The sequence below is a fragment of the Coloeus monedula genome (genome assembly GCF_965178545.1).
Source record: "Coloeus monedula genome assembly, chromosome: 16".
Lineage (NCBI taxonomy): Eukaryota > Metazoa > Chordata > Aves > Passeriformes > Corvidae > Coloeus > Coloeus monedula.
The window spans coordinates 14,079,421-14,094,006 of record NC_138796.1 but is presented as its reverse complement, the minus strand read 5'-3'; the positions used below and the strand labels follow the sequence as shown (position 1 = coordinate 14,094,006).

General features: G+C 46.3%; 1 protein-coding gene across 2 annotated transcripts in view; it reads right to left on the bottom strand.

Annotated features, from left to right (window-relative positions):
- The window catches only part of AXIN1 (axin 1), a 70,247-nt gene that overhangs the window by 15,891 nt on the left and 39,770 nt on the right, over positions 1-14,586 (bottom strand). For both annotated transcript variants that reach the window (XM_082292041.1, XM_082292042.1), the window contains exons 3-4: positions 14,206-14,346; positions 7,026-7,122 (exon numbers count right to left, since the gene is read on the bottom strand). In XM_082292041.1, coding sequence (XP_082148167.1) covers positions 7,026-7,122; positions 14,206-14,346 — 238 coding nt within the window. The remainder of the gene's footprint in view (positions 1-7,025; positions 7,123-14,205; positions 14,347-14,586) is intronic.

The following is a 14,586-nucleotide window of genomic DNA, read 5'->3' as shown; positions in this document are numbered from 1 at the left end:
CACTTACTCAGCTTATCCCAGGAGGATCGGTGTATGCCAGTCAATCTCTGCAAATCTAGCCCACAGCCACAAAGGTCCCAATTCCCACAAAGCATCCTCTCTTGGTGGAAGATCCTACAGGATTGCATCTCAGCTCTTCAGAGCCGTCAAAGATTCCCTGCTTGCTTTATCAATACAGCACTCTTACAAGCACAGAGGTGCCATTTTTCTGCCTGCTCTGGGTGAATAAATGAATATTTATGGCAGTTCAAGGACATTCTTGATTCCTTATGCTGTTACTTCGTCCCTAAATTCCTGGGTTCTAGGATAAGAAGTTTGTGTAGTGAAGTATGAAGCTATCAGCTGCTGTATTTTCCCCCTCATTTTTATCCTTTCTGTATTATTTTTTAAAATAGTAGAAAAAGTAAAATGACACAGCAGAGATAAAAATTTAATTTGGAGGAAAAATAGTTGGAAAATTCAACAGCATAAAACTCTGCATTCCAATATTTCAATACTAACATGAGAGAAATATACACTCTATAGGACCAGAGATAAAATTAAATGTGAAGACGTGAGATAATTCATAGCAAAAGAACAAATGCAGCAGCAGAAGCAGACATCGAGCTTGAAAACTTTAAAGGAGGATGAGAGACCACCCGAATTTATCCCAGGCCAGACAGAAGATCAAAGCAGAACACTAAAATGCTGCTTTGCCTCAAAACCTGACAAAAGCATGCAAATCACATTGGCTTTTCTGTCTCTGCCAGCCAGAAGGCAGGGAAGAAAACCAGAGGCAGTAAGAACCCACTGATGGCACTGAGAAGCTGAAGACTCTTTCATGACACCCCAGCTGGGTTGCAGAGGTCCCAGTTAAAGCACTGCTTGTTTTGTTTGCCAAGAGGGATGGGTCTTCCTGAGGCTGCCAACAAATCTCAATCCCAGTGACCCATCTGAGCTGGGAACAGCCCCAACCAACCATTCCCGTCATCCTTGCAGCCAATGGAGAGGGCACAACATGTGTGAGGTGATGTCACCACCCTGGGATGACAATGTCTTTAGTGCCAACAGGACCTCCAGCCCTGCAAACCAGTGGCCTGTATCACAAGAAGATAAACTGCAGAAAAAGATTTTCATTAACAAAAATGATGTTCAGTCTTGAAATACTGGCAGAGCGGCCGAAGTGGCATGTTTCACCTTTGTGTAGTCCAGAAATGGGCTCCAGATGTGCTCCAGGACAGGGGAAGATGTGGCAGAGCTGGTTCCTGCTCTGTTACGCCCTGAGGAGCTTCTCAGGATGTCTCCCTGTTCCTCTGCATAGCCCAGGGGAGCACTTCTGGCTAAGGGATCCTGCTTCCTTCAGAAACCCCAACCCCGTGACCATCACCATCCTTCCTTGTGAGACCACACCAGCAATTCCCAAGGAGGGAATTCTCTCCCTTGCCTGACAAGTCCCAACCTGCTGGGTGACGTGTTCCCTCCCTCCTGCCACCTCAGGATGCCAACTCTCCCTGCGGTTGTTTATAGATGGCAGCACCAAGCCCTGCTCCGTTAGACACTTAATGAGCCTAATAAGAGGCAGCTGGGAGCTCAGCACTTACGGTCTTGGGTCTCCTCGGTGCAGCTACCACAGAAAAGCACAACTGGGAAAGAATTACCCTTTGTTTTCCTAGCCTTTGATGCAAGGCAGCATCCCAAACCAAAGTCTCTCCTGAGCCTGTGGCAGCAGTGGGTGCAAGGGCTGAAGTTTGCTAACTTGAGTGTCCAAGTCCTGTCACAATGAGGTGGTTCCTTGCAGGCCCAGCAATGGTAAGGATCTGAAGATATTTGGAATCATTGCTGTATCCAGGGAACTCAAAATAAGATGATTCTGGGTCTTTTACAACTAATACCTCAGCACGTTTATCCACGATCTCTCAAAGTCTGGAGGTGACTGAATCTCGACTACAGAAACTACAATAATCGCACCCAAGAATCTTTAGGATGAACTTGTTTCCCTCTCTCTTTGAAAATCTGTTGCATCTGCAAAACCCACTGCCCTGTCCTTGGAGCTTCCCACTCAGCACAACAGCTTGCAGAGGGCCTCAGCAGCCTGTTTGAGGGTGCGAGATGCAGCTCCCTCCGCAAGGGTCTCCCTGAGCATCCGAGATCAGTGCAACTGAAATAAACCCCACTTCACCCCATGGATACCAGCTGCACATGCCCTATGCTGTGCTGGTGGGTACCTGTAAGGGTAACTCAGAGAGCTGGTGAGCAGGATGATGCTCTGAACATCACCATGGCTCTGACTTTATTCCTAGCTCAAAGGATGAGCTACACAGACTTCCCCAAAACTAATAGTATTGCAGAATAATGAATGCAAATTCCCTGTGCTGAAACAATACAGATAACTGCTGAGGGCTCTCTCTGTCTCCCTAGACAGCAAACATGGATTGCACTGACCTGGTTCAAAAGGCTTAAGACAACAAAGTGTTTGAAGCCTTTATCAAATGATGGGCCTGACTTCAGAAGGAAGACGGGGGAAATACGCTCCATCAAAGACCAGCCAGGCTGAGCCTGTGCCCGGAGCAGGATCCTTCAGGGCTTCAGGATTTTGAACCAGCCCCCAGCTTCCCATGGGCATACAGAGTCCTGCCAAGGGAGCTGTAAATAAGCTGCTTATTGTTCTGAAATCAGAAGAGCTTTTGATCCAAGTAAAAGGTGCAGCACTCTCCAAGAGCTGGCTGGTTTCTGAGGATCCAGCCCTTCAATCTGGACCAGAATGAGGTCTCTGGACATTCTACATCAACAATTCAGAAAGGAAGCGCTTCATTTTAAAGACCTGCTTATCTACAGCTGTTTTATTGAATGTTTTATTTAATTACCTATCTACTTTTACTTAATGGCACTGGTTAGATAGGTCTGTCCAGAACCAAACCACGCTGAGTTGGAGAGGCTGCAGAGGACAACAGATGGGAGACTGAATGCCAGGTGGATTGGGAAAAACAGAAATTGCTTGAACTGGTCTAGATGGAGCAATCTTTCATTGTGACAGCTCTGAAGAAGGATTTATTGGGGTACCTATACTAGAACATTGTCCTTGACACATGAAGTGTCTGAAGCTCTGGTACCTTTGTGAAGAAGCAGCCTGCTAAAACATGTGACATACACAAGCTCTCCAGCTGTTCTACTAGGCAGCTGCTCTAACGTTTTCCCCTTCTTTTCTTGGAGCTGATGGAGCAGGAATTCCATGGATTTTGCTCCATGAGGCAGATACAGCTCTTGGGTTTTGATGGATTTCACCTTCCCTGAGAAACAGAGGCATAAGGACCAAGCTACACATCAGAACACACTGGCATCCGAAATGTGAAAAGGCTGAAAGGGAAGAATCTCACTGCAGTTTGCAGGTTCCCCTTGGGAAGCATCAGCCTCAACTGCTCTGAGATGAAACAGGGAGTTTTTCAACATTATACTGGGTAGAGGTTCCCTAACCAGCTCCAGGGATCTGTGGTTTGGGCTGAACTGTTTCTGACAGATGTGACTGGGCCAAAGAATTCTGTGCTGATAAATCTCCCTCTTCTACAAGAGATTTGATGCCTCCATGATGCCTGAGGGGCTGTTGTTAGATCACAAGTCAGTCTTGGAAATGAAAGGAAGATGACAGGCTAGAGAAGCCAAGAGAAAAGAACTTCTGAACATCCATGTTTCTTAGATTAATGCATTCCTCTGTGACATAAATTTTTAACAGATAAATGGTATTTCCATACCAGAAACACTTGTGGCAGAGCTCACGGATAGCTGGATTTCAGCATCCACTTTAGCAGCATTCAGGGATTAGCAAGGAGTCCCGCTGCGGCAAGGCATTTGAGGAAAATGGCAGAAAACAGCCGATGGGAATTCCGAGCAGATTCCCAACTCACAGGAGAAGAAAGCTCATTTAGCTGCAGTTATCCAGGCAGCACGAGGCCAGGCTCCTCCTGTGCACTCCTCACTTGTACAGCACAGCACAGCAGTCACTCGAAACCTTCTGTTCTACTCAGGAACACCACGGAAGCCACCCTGCAGCATCCTTGATTGTGGGGCAGGAAAGGAGAGCTCCTGCCTGATGTTCAGGCTACAGCAAGAACATCATAAAATGGCTTCTTTATGCAGTTAAACAAACCAACCAAGCACCAGGTCTAATGCTTGAGGTTGGATTTTTCTGAATTTGCTGTGGAAAAAGAGGATCTCCCATCCTCTCCTGGGAATGGATGAATGCCAGAGCCAGGTACTGCCCGGGATGCTCTGGGCTTTCTCCCTTGCTTTGGGAACTTGCTTGCTCTTTCCTTCCTTAGTGCTCCAAGACTCTGTTCAAATCCAAGAGAGAGATGGAAAACCACATGAAAGCAACACTCACTCTCTGTGTAATGTGTTCCTGCCAGAGGCACAAACCAGAGGTCTCACTGCTTGCTGGAGATCCTCCCCCACTGCATTCCTGGGCAGAGCGCCACTTCACAGAACACAACTTTTCCAAACTTAAGAGCACTGGTGACTGGGTAAGTGTGGAAGATGTGAGCTGCTAAGTGTGGAAGATACAGATCAGGGCCATCCACACAATGTGTCCTGCTGCTGAGCAGGGTGTCCCACATAGCCAGCACACGCTGTCACTACTTGGAGGCAGCACAGCTGCTGGGACCAGCGGGCAGCCTCCTCTGAACATATAATCACTGCAGTTTATAGCTTCTGGACCTAACTACAAGTGCTGCTATTAAAAGCAATATAAGTCCTTTCAGAATTTTGCATAATAGCCCCATAACTCACTTGTCAGGGAATGGGAAGGTCTGTAAAGGACTTCTGAAATGACTTTCGGAAGTAGGAGGTTCCCTATTATCAGTAGGAAAACATGCTGTGCATTCTGCAGGCGCTATCAGCATGGACTCTGGCTATGTCAGAGATAGGAGTCCATAAAGACCTTCACTCAAAGGTTGTGATTTCATCACTGCCACACGTTTGGAAGCAGCTAACCCCAGGTCCAGCCTGATTTAGCCACGGGCTGCGGGATAGCCCAAGCACTGGCTTCAGAAGGCAACGTTTCAAGAAACATTTGCATGGCTCCTTGCTAATTTGAGCTGTTTAATTCAAAGAGTGTGCAGTTAGAGCTGAATTTTAAAGAGTAACTTTATAACATTTCACACTGGTGTTGTCAAAACACATTGTCTAATTACCTTCTCCTTTCTTGGCTGATTGATAAGCAAGGGCAGAGCAGTGCCTCTCTGAAGTCGATGCCAATTCTGTGTCAGTAATTGGCTGGCAGGAGGTGCCAGAGTGTCTGAACTAAACTTTTATTCCCTGGAGAAAGACTAGAACTAACTCAACTTCTCAGTCCTCCACTCCCATACAAATATGTGTCAAGATGCCTTTTTCCTTGGGACTTAAAATTACAGTGCAGAACCTAATGGGAACAGTGGATGTTTCACAAAAAAATCCTTGTGAAGCATCTGTGTGTAGTTTAGGAGGAATATGTAATTCTAAAAGACTGTGTAGGTAAGTAGGATAATATAAAAATTTATAAGCAGCAGGTGGGCAATTTAAACCTTGTTTTTTACCCCATTTTTAAAACTGGTTTCCAAAAAGGTCGATAAAATTTAATGCTAAGTAAAACTAATTAGCCTGCAAGGAACTGCTGCTGGAATGACACTTATTCAGTTCAACAAAAGAAATGTTTGGCAGATGGAAGTTCGTTAAAGTAGAGCTCACTATACATATTTAATGCTCCATACTCTGAGTTTATAACCTGCAGTTCATCGAGGCATTGCTAGTGCACACCATCCAACAGAAAGCCACTATTATTTTTATCCAAAAGGTAAAGCTACTGACAAGCTTTGAAGTTGGAGAATATTCAGTCAGTAGTTCACTGTTGGGGAACAGCAACAACAATAACAACAAAAAATAAAGGCCAAGCTTTCAAACTTCAACTCTAACAAAGCCATGCTTACAGTAAAAATGGCATCAAGTGAAATAAAAAGGCACCCAGCCAGCCTTTTCAACAGCAACCACACTGTGAAAGCAACTGTGTGAAAAGAGAGGTGACTGAGCAAGGATGGCTATGAGCGTCCGCAGCCAGGGCTTTTATTGTCAACCCAGTGATCAAAGCACAGGAGACCCTCTTAAATCTAAGGAAAATAATCTAATTTAAAAGGCAAAACAAAGAGTGGTGGTTTTGGTGTGGGTTTTTTTCTTTTAAATCAGATTAAAACAAGGGAGTATTTCTGCTGGTATTGTGCTGCTTTGAGCAGGCAGGATGGGAACAGCTGCGTCAAGTTTGAAGGCACTTCTGGAAAAAGCAGATGGAAGCTTTTTCTCTCCCTATTTGATTTGTGCTGGAGTCCAGCTGTCCAAAGGAGAAAGAAGCACCTTTATTCCCTACTAGATATTAAATGTCACCTGTAACTTCTCACAAAAAGAAAACAATAATAAGCAGAGCTGTAGATGGTGATGCAGAACCCTAGCAGTTGTGCTCATCTTCCAAAGGCTGTTTGATCACCTGGAGCAACCAAGGAGACAGTGCCAGACAAATGAAATACTCCTGCACCATTTTTTTTCTCCTGCCTTGCGTCCCTGGGTGAGCTTTGCTGAGTCCTTGAGAACAGGTTACAGCTCTTGTGGCTGCTCAGTGCAGAAATACTGCTGGGGACCATTGCACTTCTCCCCAGCTGACCTTGGCTGAGAGCTACATCAGCCTCCATGTCCAACAGCCTCCTACACCTTCCACAAACACCTCCAGCTCACCTGAGGGCATGGAACTGCCTGCAGATAAATGCCAGCCGGTGCTTCCATTCTCATCCAGGAGAAACAATCAGCTACTGACTGAATGGTTAAGAAAAATCCTGTGCTTTGGGCAGCCCTGGATGGTGAGTTTGGCAGAAGGCTCCAAGCCTTTTCTTAGCACAATGTATATCATCTTAAAGCATCCCCAAGTGAATACAGCACTAAGGGGGATTAAACTCGAGCACAAGCAGAGCAACTGTCTGCTAGAGATCTCACATATTTTGCATATTTACCCCTGGGAAGGAGATAGCGCTACTTACAGGAATGTGAGGTAGTGGCACGCGTCCATTTGCTTTGGCACTTTCCTGCATCTCTCTGCGATGCTGCTTTCGGAGTCTGTACGGTGGGATCCCATCTCTGTCGGAATAAAACAACAACACACCCCACTTTAGTGCCTTTCTCTGACACACTATGTTCATTTAAGTCTTGCTGACACAGCATGGCCGGTAAGAAACCCCTTCATGTTTGCATGCCCAGAGTAAGAGGGACCCATGTGGGGAACGATGCTCACACAGGTCCCTGAATCAAAGAATGCTCTGGCATGGGGGGCCAGGAGGACTTACACAGCATCCACTGGGAGCAGAGTGAGGTAGGGCTTCTGCGACTGCTGCCCAAGGCAGAGGGCAGGGAGAAGGACTTGGACTGCATCCTGGTACCTTTTACAGTTGGTTGCTTTCTATAAAGAGCCTGTAATGTACACACTAAACCACAGGGCAGGCTAAGAGAGGGGGGAGAAGGAGGAGTGGGAGCTCAGTGAGCATCTGCTCCAAGGGGAACTTGGTCAGGGAACAAGGTATATATTTTTAAGAGAGCAAGACAGCTGCTCAAATGGCTTATCAAAGCAAGGGGGTATAAGCCCCACTGCTCCCAAGGCGATCTCTAGCTCAGTCTGAAATTATGGGCTTGATACTGGGGTCACTGGAGGGAAGAACCAGCCCCCTCCCCAGGGGAGGCTGGACAAGGTTAGGAAGGGATGTCACAGGCAGTCACAACCAAGGGAACCAGCACTGCTCGGCTTTGTGCCTGTGCTGAAAGAGGTGGTGACAGAGGTCTCTGCAAAGGAAAGGCCACAGTCCTTGGTTCTGACAGACCAGGAGTTGGATCCACAGCTCTGCCATGAGCCTGGGTACACAGGAGTCAGTGGGTCAGAGGTACCAGTCTCTGTTAAGCACCCCAAATGGCAAAGCATCACTGCCTAAGTGTGACTCCAGGCAAAGAAAGGAAATGCATTTTTGTTCTCAGCATTGCCACCACCCTACTCACACCCAAGGGACCAGGAGAAGGTGGGTGAGTGGAGCCCAGTTATGAAAGGACACAGACCCACCTCCTGTTTACCTTGTGTTCTTTGGGGAAAATCAACGAATGCAAAACCAAATGCCAGCCTGGAGCTTGGCAATTTGGAGCTTTTTCATTTTACACATTTCCCTGATTCAGTAGAGGTAACTGCTTGGGAGGGCCGTGCAATACCACAGAGGTGGGTAGAAATGAATGGAGGGATTTAGTTTGTCCCAACTACCACGTAACTTCCAGGCACATCTTCTACCAACCCCGCACCCCTCAGCTGTGAAAAAGAGCCAGTCCTGACACATCTCACAACATGAGATGTTTGCACAGGCCAAATGTCCTTAGCACCTATCCCTCTCCCCAGATGCTTCTCCAGAACATAAACCAAACCGTTTCATCCACAGATTTTTAAAGTCAAGGTGCCATTTGGCAAGAGAAACACAGTTTATTGTGGTGTTTTGCCTGCAAACCTCCCGAGTCTCAAGCACCAGCCTTTGTGAGGATGGCCACCATCAGCTTTCATTCCCGTTCCCATCATGCTGGCTGCCCTGCTGGCTCCCTGGAAATGCAGGTGCGGGCAGAATCGCCACCAACCTACATCAGAAGAACCTCATTTCATGCAGTAACCCAGGCATTCAAAATGAAATACCATTAAAATAAAATAAAACAAAACCCGTGATTAACGACAAGTGCTTTTTAGCAGGAAGACAAACGAGGGAACGGAAAATGAGCCAGGCTAATTACAGCTCTGGTAAGTGGCTGCAGGTAATGTAGGAGGAGGAAGAGTGTGTTGGGAGCATCATCTCTGCTGTGCCTGCAGTGACACGGCTTGGGAGCAGGACAACTTCCCCACATGTTGCTGTACAGGGAACATGACAGTGTTCATTAGGTGGCTTAATTTTCTTTAATGATGAGAGTCACAACGGTTAAAGAGTTTCACCACATTGTGATGCAGCCTTTTCTAGACTGGATGGCAACAAAACAACTGGAAGTTTTCAGAGGGAAAAATAAAAAACCTGAGAGATTATTTTAGCTGTCGCTGGTCGGCATCAATAGTCAACATTTCAGCTTAACCAGTGCACAAAACCCGGGCGCCAGAACACAACTCGCACACTAAAGCCACACGGCCATTTGCAGGGAAAGCGGCATTATGTTAGAAAGTGCAATTTTTCTTTCTTTCTCTCTCTCTCTCTCTTTTTTTTAATTCTCCCCAGCAGCAGTCCCAGCGGAAAGAGCGACTTTTGTTCCCAGCACAGTAGCGAAAGGCTGATAATGGCCTCTAATCTATCCGGCTTCAAACACATGTTCAGCCCCGCTGTGCTGCCTTTGATGTCATTTTAACTAGATTCCCCAATGCCACCTCTGAACTTGGAACATTCCTTCGTTCAATGTACTGTGCCAACTCAACCAGAGGAAGCAAATTCAAAGATAAGCACTTTAATTTTATCCCAACAAAACCTTATTCAATAGATGGGGGGAAAGCAAGGAAAACTAATACCGTACTTTTGTTTTCCTTTTGTCAGGTAGCTTGCTTTGAGATATTTTCAATAGATAGAGAAATAATATATATATATATATATGAAAAAAAATATTAAACCTTTTTTACAGCACATCTACTTTTAGAATAAAACTTTCCCAAACTGTTTTTCCTTGTTTCATCACGTGATTTTCTTTAGCACCAGAAAGCTCAGAGCTGAAATGCAACAAGGGAAAAAGAGTATTTCTATTGTTTATTTAATGATAATGCAATGAGTTTACTGTTGGGGAAATGTGGAGGCTTCCTCTCCTCTCCAAACTGACCTGCAAGAGCCTCTGGTGAGCAGTGGGTTGCCTGTGGCTCTGCAGCTGGATCTGATCAGAGGTGTCTTTGCTCCTCTGCAGACAGGCTTCAAACCCAACCATTATGCCTAACACACTGGAAATCATCATTTGGGATCTTTTAAATTAAAAAGCTGCTGAACTGGTTTAAATATAGGAAAACTTGGGGTAATTCTGGATCCCTAGCCTTAGGAAAGACAGAAAACAAATCCACAGCCAAACTGGTATTTTCTACCAATTACTCTTATCAAAGCACCTCTGTCACAAGAGACTTTTCTCACATAAAGAAGCATGATGGGAAAATCACCAAGCATTTTGGTTAAAGGCCAGTCATCCAAGGAATAGCATTTAATCTGCAAGACTTTTTGAAGGAATAACCACTGTCCTAAATCCCTTTGTTCTGAGGATTGGCCATCCCTACTCTGGAGCAGGTTTGACTGGAATTGGGGAAGGAGCATCTCTCTACCCATCCCTTCAGGCACCACACCGAGGGCTTCCCAAGTGCCTGGGGGAAAGCAAAGCTGTCTCCCAACTAAGATAAGCCAGGACACATGATAAGACCCAGAGGAAGGAGTATTGTTCAGCTGGAGCACAACACTGGGCTAAAGAGGAGACATTAGCTCTTGTTCACCATGTAAGCTCTTGAAGAAATCAAGATAGATATGGACCTAATGTGTTTCTGCATCTGAATTGGAACATCACATGGAGATTTAATGGTTTCAGCTGCTGCCTTCTGCCTTCCTACCTACAGTTGCCTTAACTCGCCTCAAGCACCTCTGTTGTGACAACCCCTCCCACCCACAGACTCGCCTCCTCCACTTGGGAAGATGCTATCCCCAAGAAGGGTTATCTGAGACAGCAAGAGCAGCTTAGGACTGTGCTGGAAATGCTGCTGCAAGTCTGGGGCAGGCTCTGAGCAGTCCACAGGGCAGGCAGAGCCCCAGATCCCTGACCTACCACTGACCCTCCACCGAACATCAGCGGTGAGCGACTTGGTCCCACCTGCGGCCGCAGCATTGCTGGGCCAGCGCTCGCCGGAGCCTCTCACTGTGTCCTCCCCAGACCTTGCCTCCACACAAACCAGCTAAAACAACACAGCTGCCCTGCTGATTATAAAAACAGGTTTCAGCAGAGAGGACCAGAGCTGTTTTGCCTACAAGGGCAGAGGAATTCCTATGACACAGGAAGACTGAAAAATAATCAGCAGAGCACAGGCACTTAAGAGCAATGTTTTTTAAGCCACTCAAAAAGCAAACTACTCCAACAACAGGGACTGATAACATTATAAAATTTCAACCCATTACAATAATATTTACCAGTGCTTGGAAAGACATCCTGTTGAAAACTGGCCTTTTAGGTAAGTGTGCTTGTAACAGCACAGTTTTACAACCTGTTTGGTGAGCTGGCTGCTCCCAAAAAATCGCCCCAGCTCAGGAGCTCAGACAGGCAGAGCATCACTCAGGTCTTCGCTAGAGGCTTCACATGCAGCCACTTCCAAACCCCATGTTGCTGGGATCAATCCAACATCAAAGCTTGGAAGGGAACTGGTGCAGCAGAGCACCGCAAACACTCGGTGCCTGCCTTCTCCACTGGCCTGCACTGAAGAGCATGCCTTGCTCTCCTGGTTTGTTAGCATTCCTCAATTAGCCAGTGTTTGCATCCCAATTGTCCAGATACATTTTCCCCTCATGGAGGGTATGATGGAGGTTTGTGCCTTGGATTGCACCTCGTTCATGTGCTGCCTTGGAGCAGAAGCCAGATTTCTTCATTATTGAGGGTGACTGCTGTGTGTAAACAGCACACAGAGGGAAGAACCTCGCTCATCAGCAAACGAGGCTTTTATTGCCATTTTCCTCAGAGGAGGCCTAAATTCAAAGCACTGAGACATGTAAGTCTTGTCAAGCAGCAGGAGTCCCTTCTTTAACTTCATCTGGTTGTTCTTCATTTTTGCTGCCTTGAGCAATTCTGCAAAAATTCCTTTGAAACTCAGGAGGCAGATAGGTTCAGCAGTGCCATGTAAGAACTGAGTAAAATCTGGTGCTGGAGTTTTAAAGCATGTAATGAAGAGCAAGTGCTGAAAACAAGAGTCTGTGTAAGCCAAAAGTCAAGGCTGTACATCCAGAATCCCAATTTGGGATTCTGCATGCATCCAGTTTGAGAGGCATAGAAAGGAAGGTTTACCCTTATGAAGTTCAAAACCTACTTAAAATGAACCACTAAGACTGGGTTAGTTATTAACAGGAGGCAGTGCACATATTGGTGGTAATTAAAGTCCTAGAAGCAGCCTATGGTGGGCATAGGAGGGATAAAATGCCTAAAGGAAAAAGGAGCATAGGATGGCCAATAGAAATTATTCTGCCTGTGAAAGAAACAAACTGTGGATAGTGAAATAAAAATTAGGAGGGTGAAGAACTCTGGCATAAATCATCACAACTTATCACAGGTATAACCATCAGTGCAGCCCCATGAGCCTGCTGGACCAGTGGGAAAGGAAGTGCTAAAAGCTAATTAATTTTGAAGAGTTCTTACATCTGTCTCTCCTGATAACAAGAAGTTACATGACTCCTGCTAGCTTCAGAGCACTCCTCCACATAAATTGATGAATATGAAGAATTGCAGAAGGATGTGGCAGAGCAGCTGGATTTGTATCAAATGGAGCCTTTAATTAGCAGTTGTCTACAGGGTTCTATCCTGGGGGCATCCTCCTCCTCCCAGGCCCCTTTGGCTAAGGCCTGCCTCCTCCATTTTATAACATGACGTGGATAATGTGTGAGGAGCTGGTGTCAGGGTGCAGAATGGACTCACAGCTGCTCCTACATGGCCCCAAGCCTCTGTGGAGCCAGAGACAAGCAAGCTACTGGCTCAGGCAGGGCGACCACCACAGACACAGAACCTCCCTGGCCAAATTGCACACTCCCAGTCTCACTGTATGACTGAGGGCAGGTGGGGAACTGTGGCAGCACCCATTAACAGCATCCATGGCACAGGCTGGAAAGTTTCTTCAACAAGGTCTGACAGCTCCTGACAATCACAGTGACACTAAACGAGCCTCTTGGAGGACTCTGTGTTTACAGCACTGCCATTAATAAAACCCTCTCCTAATTCTGTAAACCTGTCATCTCTCGCCTGAAGAAACAAAGGGTTTCTACTCTACAGAAAGACACTTTGCATTTGCACTACTAAAAACCAGACCAAACAGTGAATATTTTTCCCCAAATCCTTTTCCTCCTATCACAGAGATGAAGTCACAACAAAATCTCATAACCCCTTTTTTCTTCCTTTGCAGACCATCTTTAAGGAAGGCATCTTGTGGGTGAGATACAGGGCACTGTCATGAGAGACAGAAAGGGAAAACATATTTGGCTGGGGCTTATCAGCACAAGTAGTGTTAAAGTGCAGTGGTCACCAGACAAACTAGAACTGGTCAGACACCAATCCTTCTGCAGAGCCATCACAGGCTGAGCTGTTACTCCATCTGGTGTACTGAGTCGTTTACTGAGCTCGCCAGGGCAAGAGAGACACAGAGTTCCTGGAGTGAGTCCAGAGGAGAGCAACAAAGAGACTGGAGCATCTCCTATGAGGACAGGCTGAGCAAACTGGGCCTGGTTAGCCTCCAGAAGAGCTGGCTGAGAAGGGACCTCATCAATTCCTATCTGCAGGAAGGTTTCAGAGGATGGACCAGGCTCTGCTCTGTGGTGCCCAGCAACAGGAGAAGAGGCAACAGGCAGACACTGATGCCCAGGAAGTTCCACCTGAACATGAGGAAGAACATCTTCCCTGTGCAGTGATTGAGCACTGGAACAGATTCCAGAGAGGTTGTGGAGTCTACCTCACTGGAGATATTTCGGAGCCATCTGGACACAATTCTGTGAAAGCTACTCTAGGATGACCTTGCTTGAGCAGGGAGGTTGGACCAGATGGTCTCTTCCAACCTGACCCATTCTGTGAATTGGCAGCATAAAACCTTGAGAGAAATACCCAGGTAAGTAGAAGGCTCAGTCTAACATTCAGAAGATAATGTATCTCAAATCAGTTAATACAAAGTCATCCAACATTACCAATTCTTGCACCTGGCTTACAAAACATTGCAGAAACTCTGACTGAACACCATTTATTTTAGATCACTCAAAGTATTTTATGCTGCAAATGTTCCCAAGACTGGCAAAGCTGGGTAGCTTGCACAGTGACAAAGTAACCGAAAAGAGAGAATGATCATGACCGTGGTCTATTCAGACATTCCCCCCAAGCCCAGCTGTGGCAAAGCCTCTCTCCCAGAACAACCCAAGAGCAGCACTGCTGAAGGCACACGTGGCTGTCCCCCAGGCTGGAGTTACTTACACACTGCTGTCTGTCAGAGACATGGTGTCAGCGTCGCTGGACATGCTCTGCTGCTCGCTGTCGTTGGCACTGGTGGCTGGTGCCAGAGCATAGCCCGTGTTGACATAGTAGGGGTTAACAGGCTCTCTCCACGACCCATGCCTGTGAGAGAAAAATGAGAGTCAAGTTAGAAGGACACAACCTTGATCATGCTCTGCATGACCAGGCAGAAGGACTCTGCCTGGAGCCCCAGCCTCCACAACAGGCTACAGAATAAGCTGTGTTAACAATAAGTTGCACTGATAGAGCCATGAACAATTTGACTCCTAACTGGAAGAAAAAGGGAATTCATTGAGTAATGAAGATGATACTGTTAGAGATAAGGGAGGGAATGAGACTATA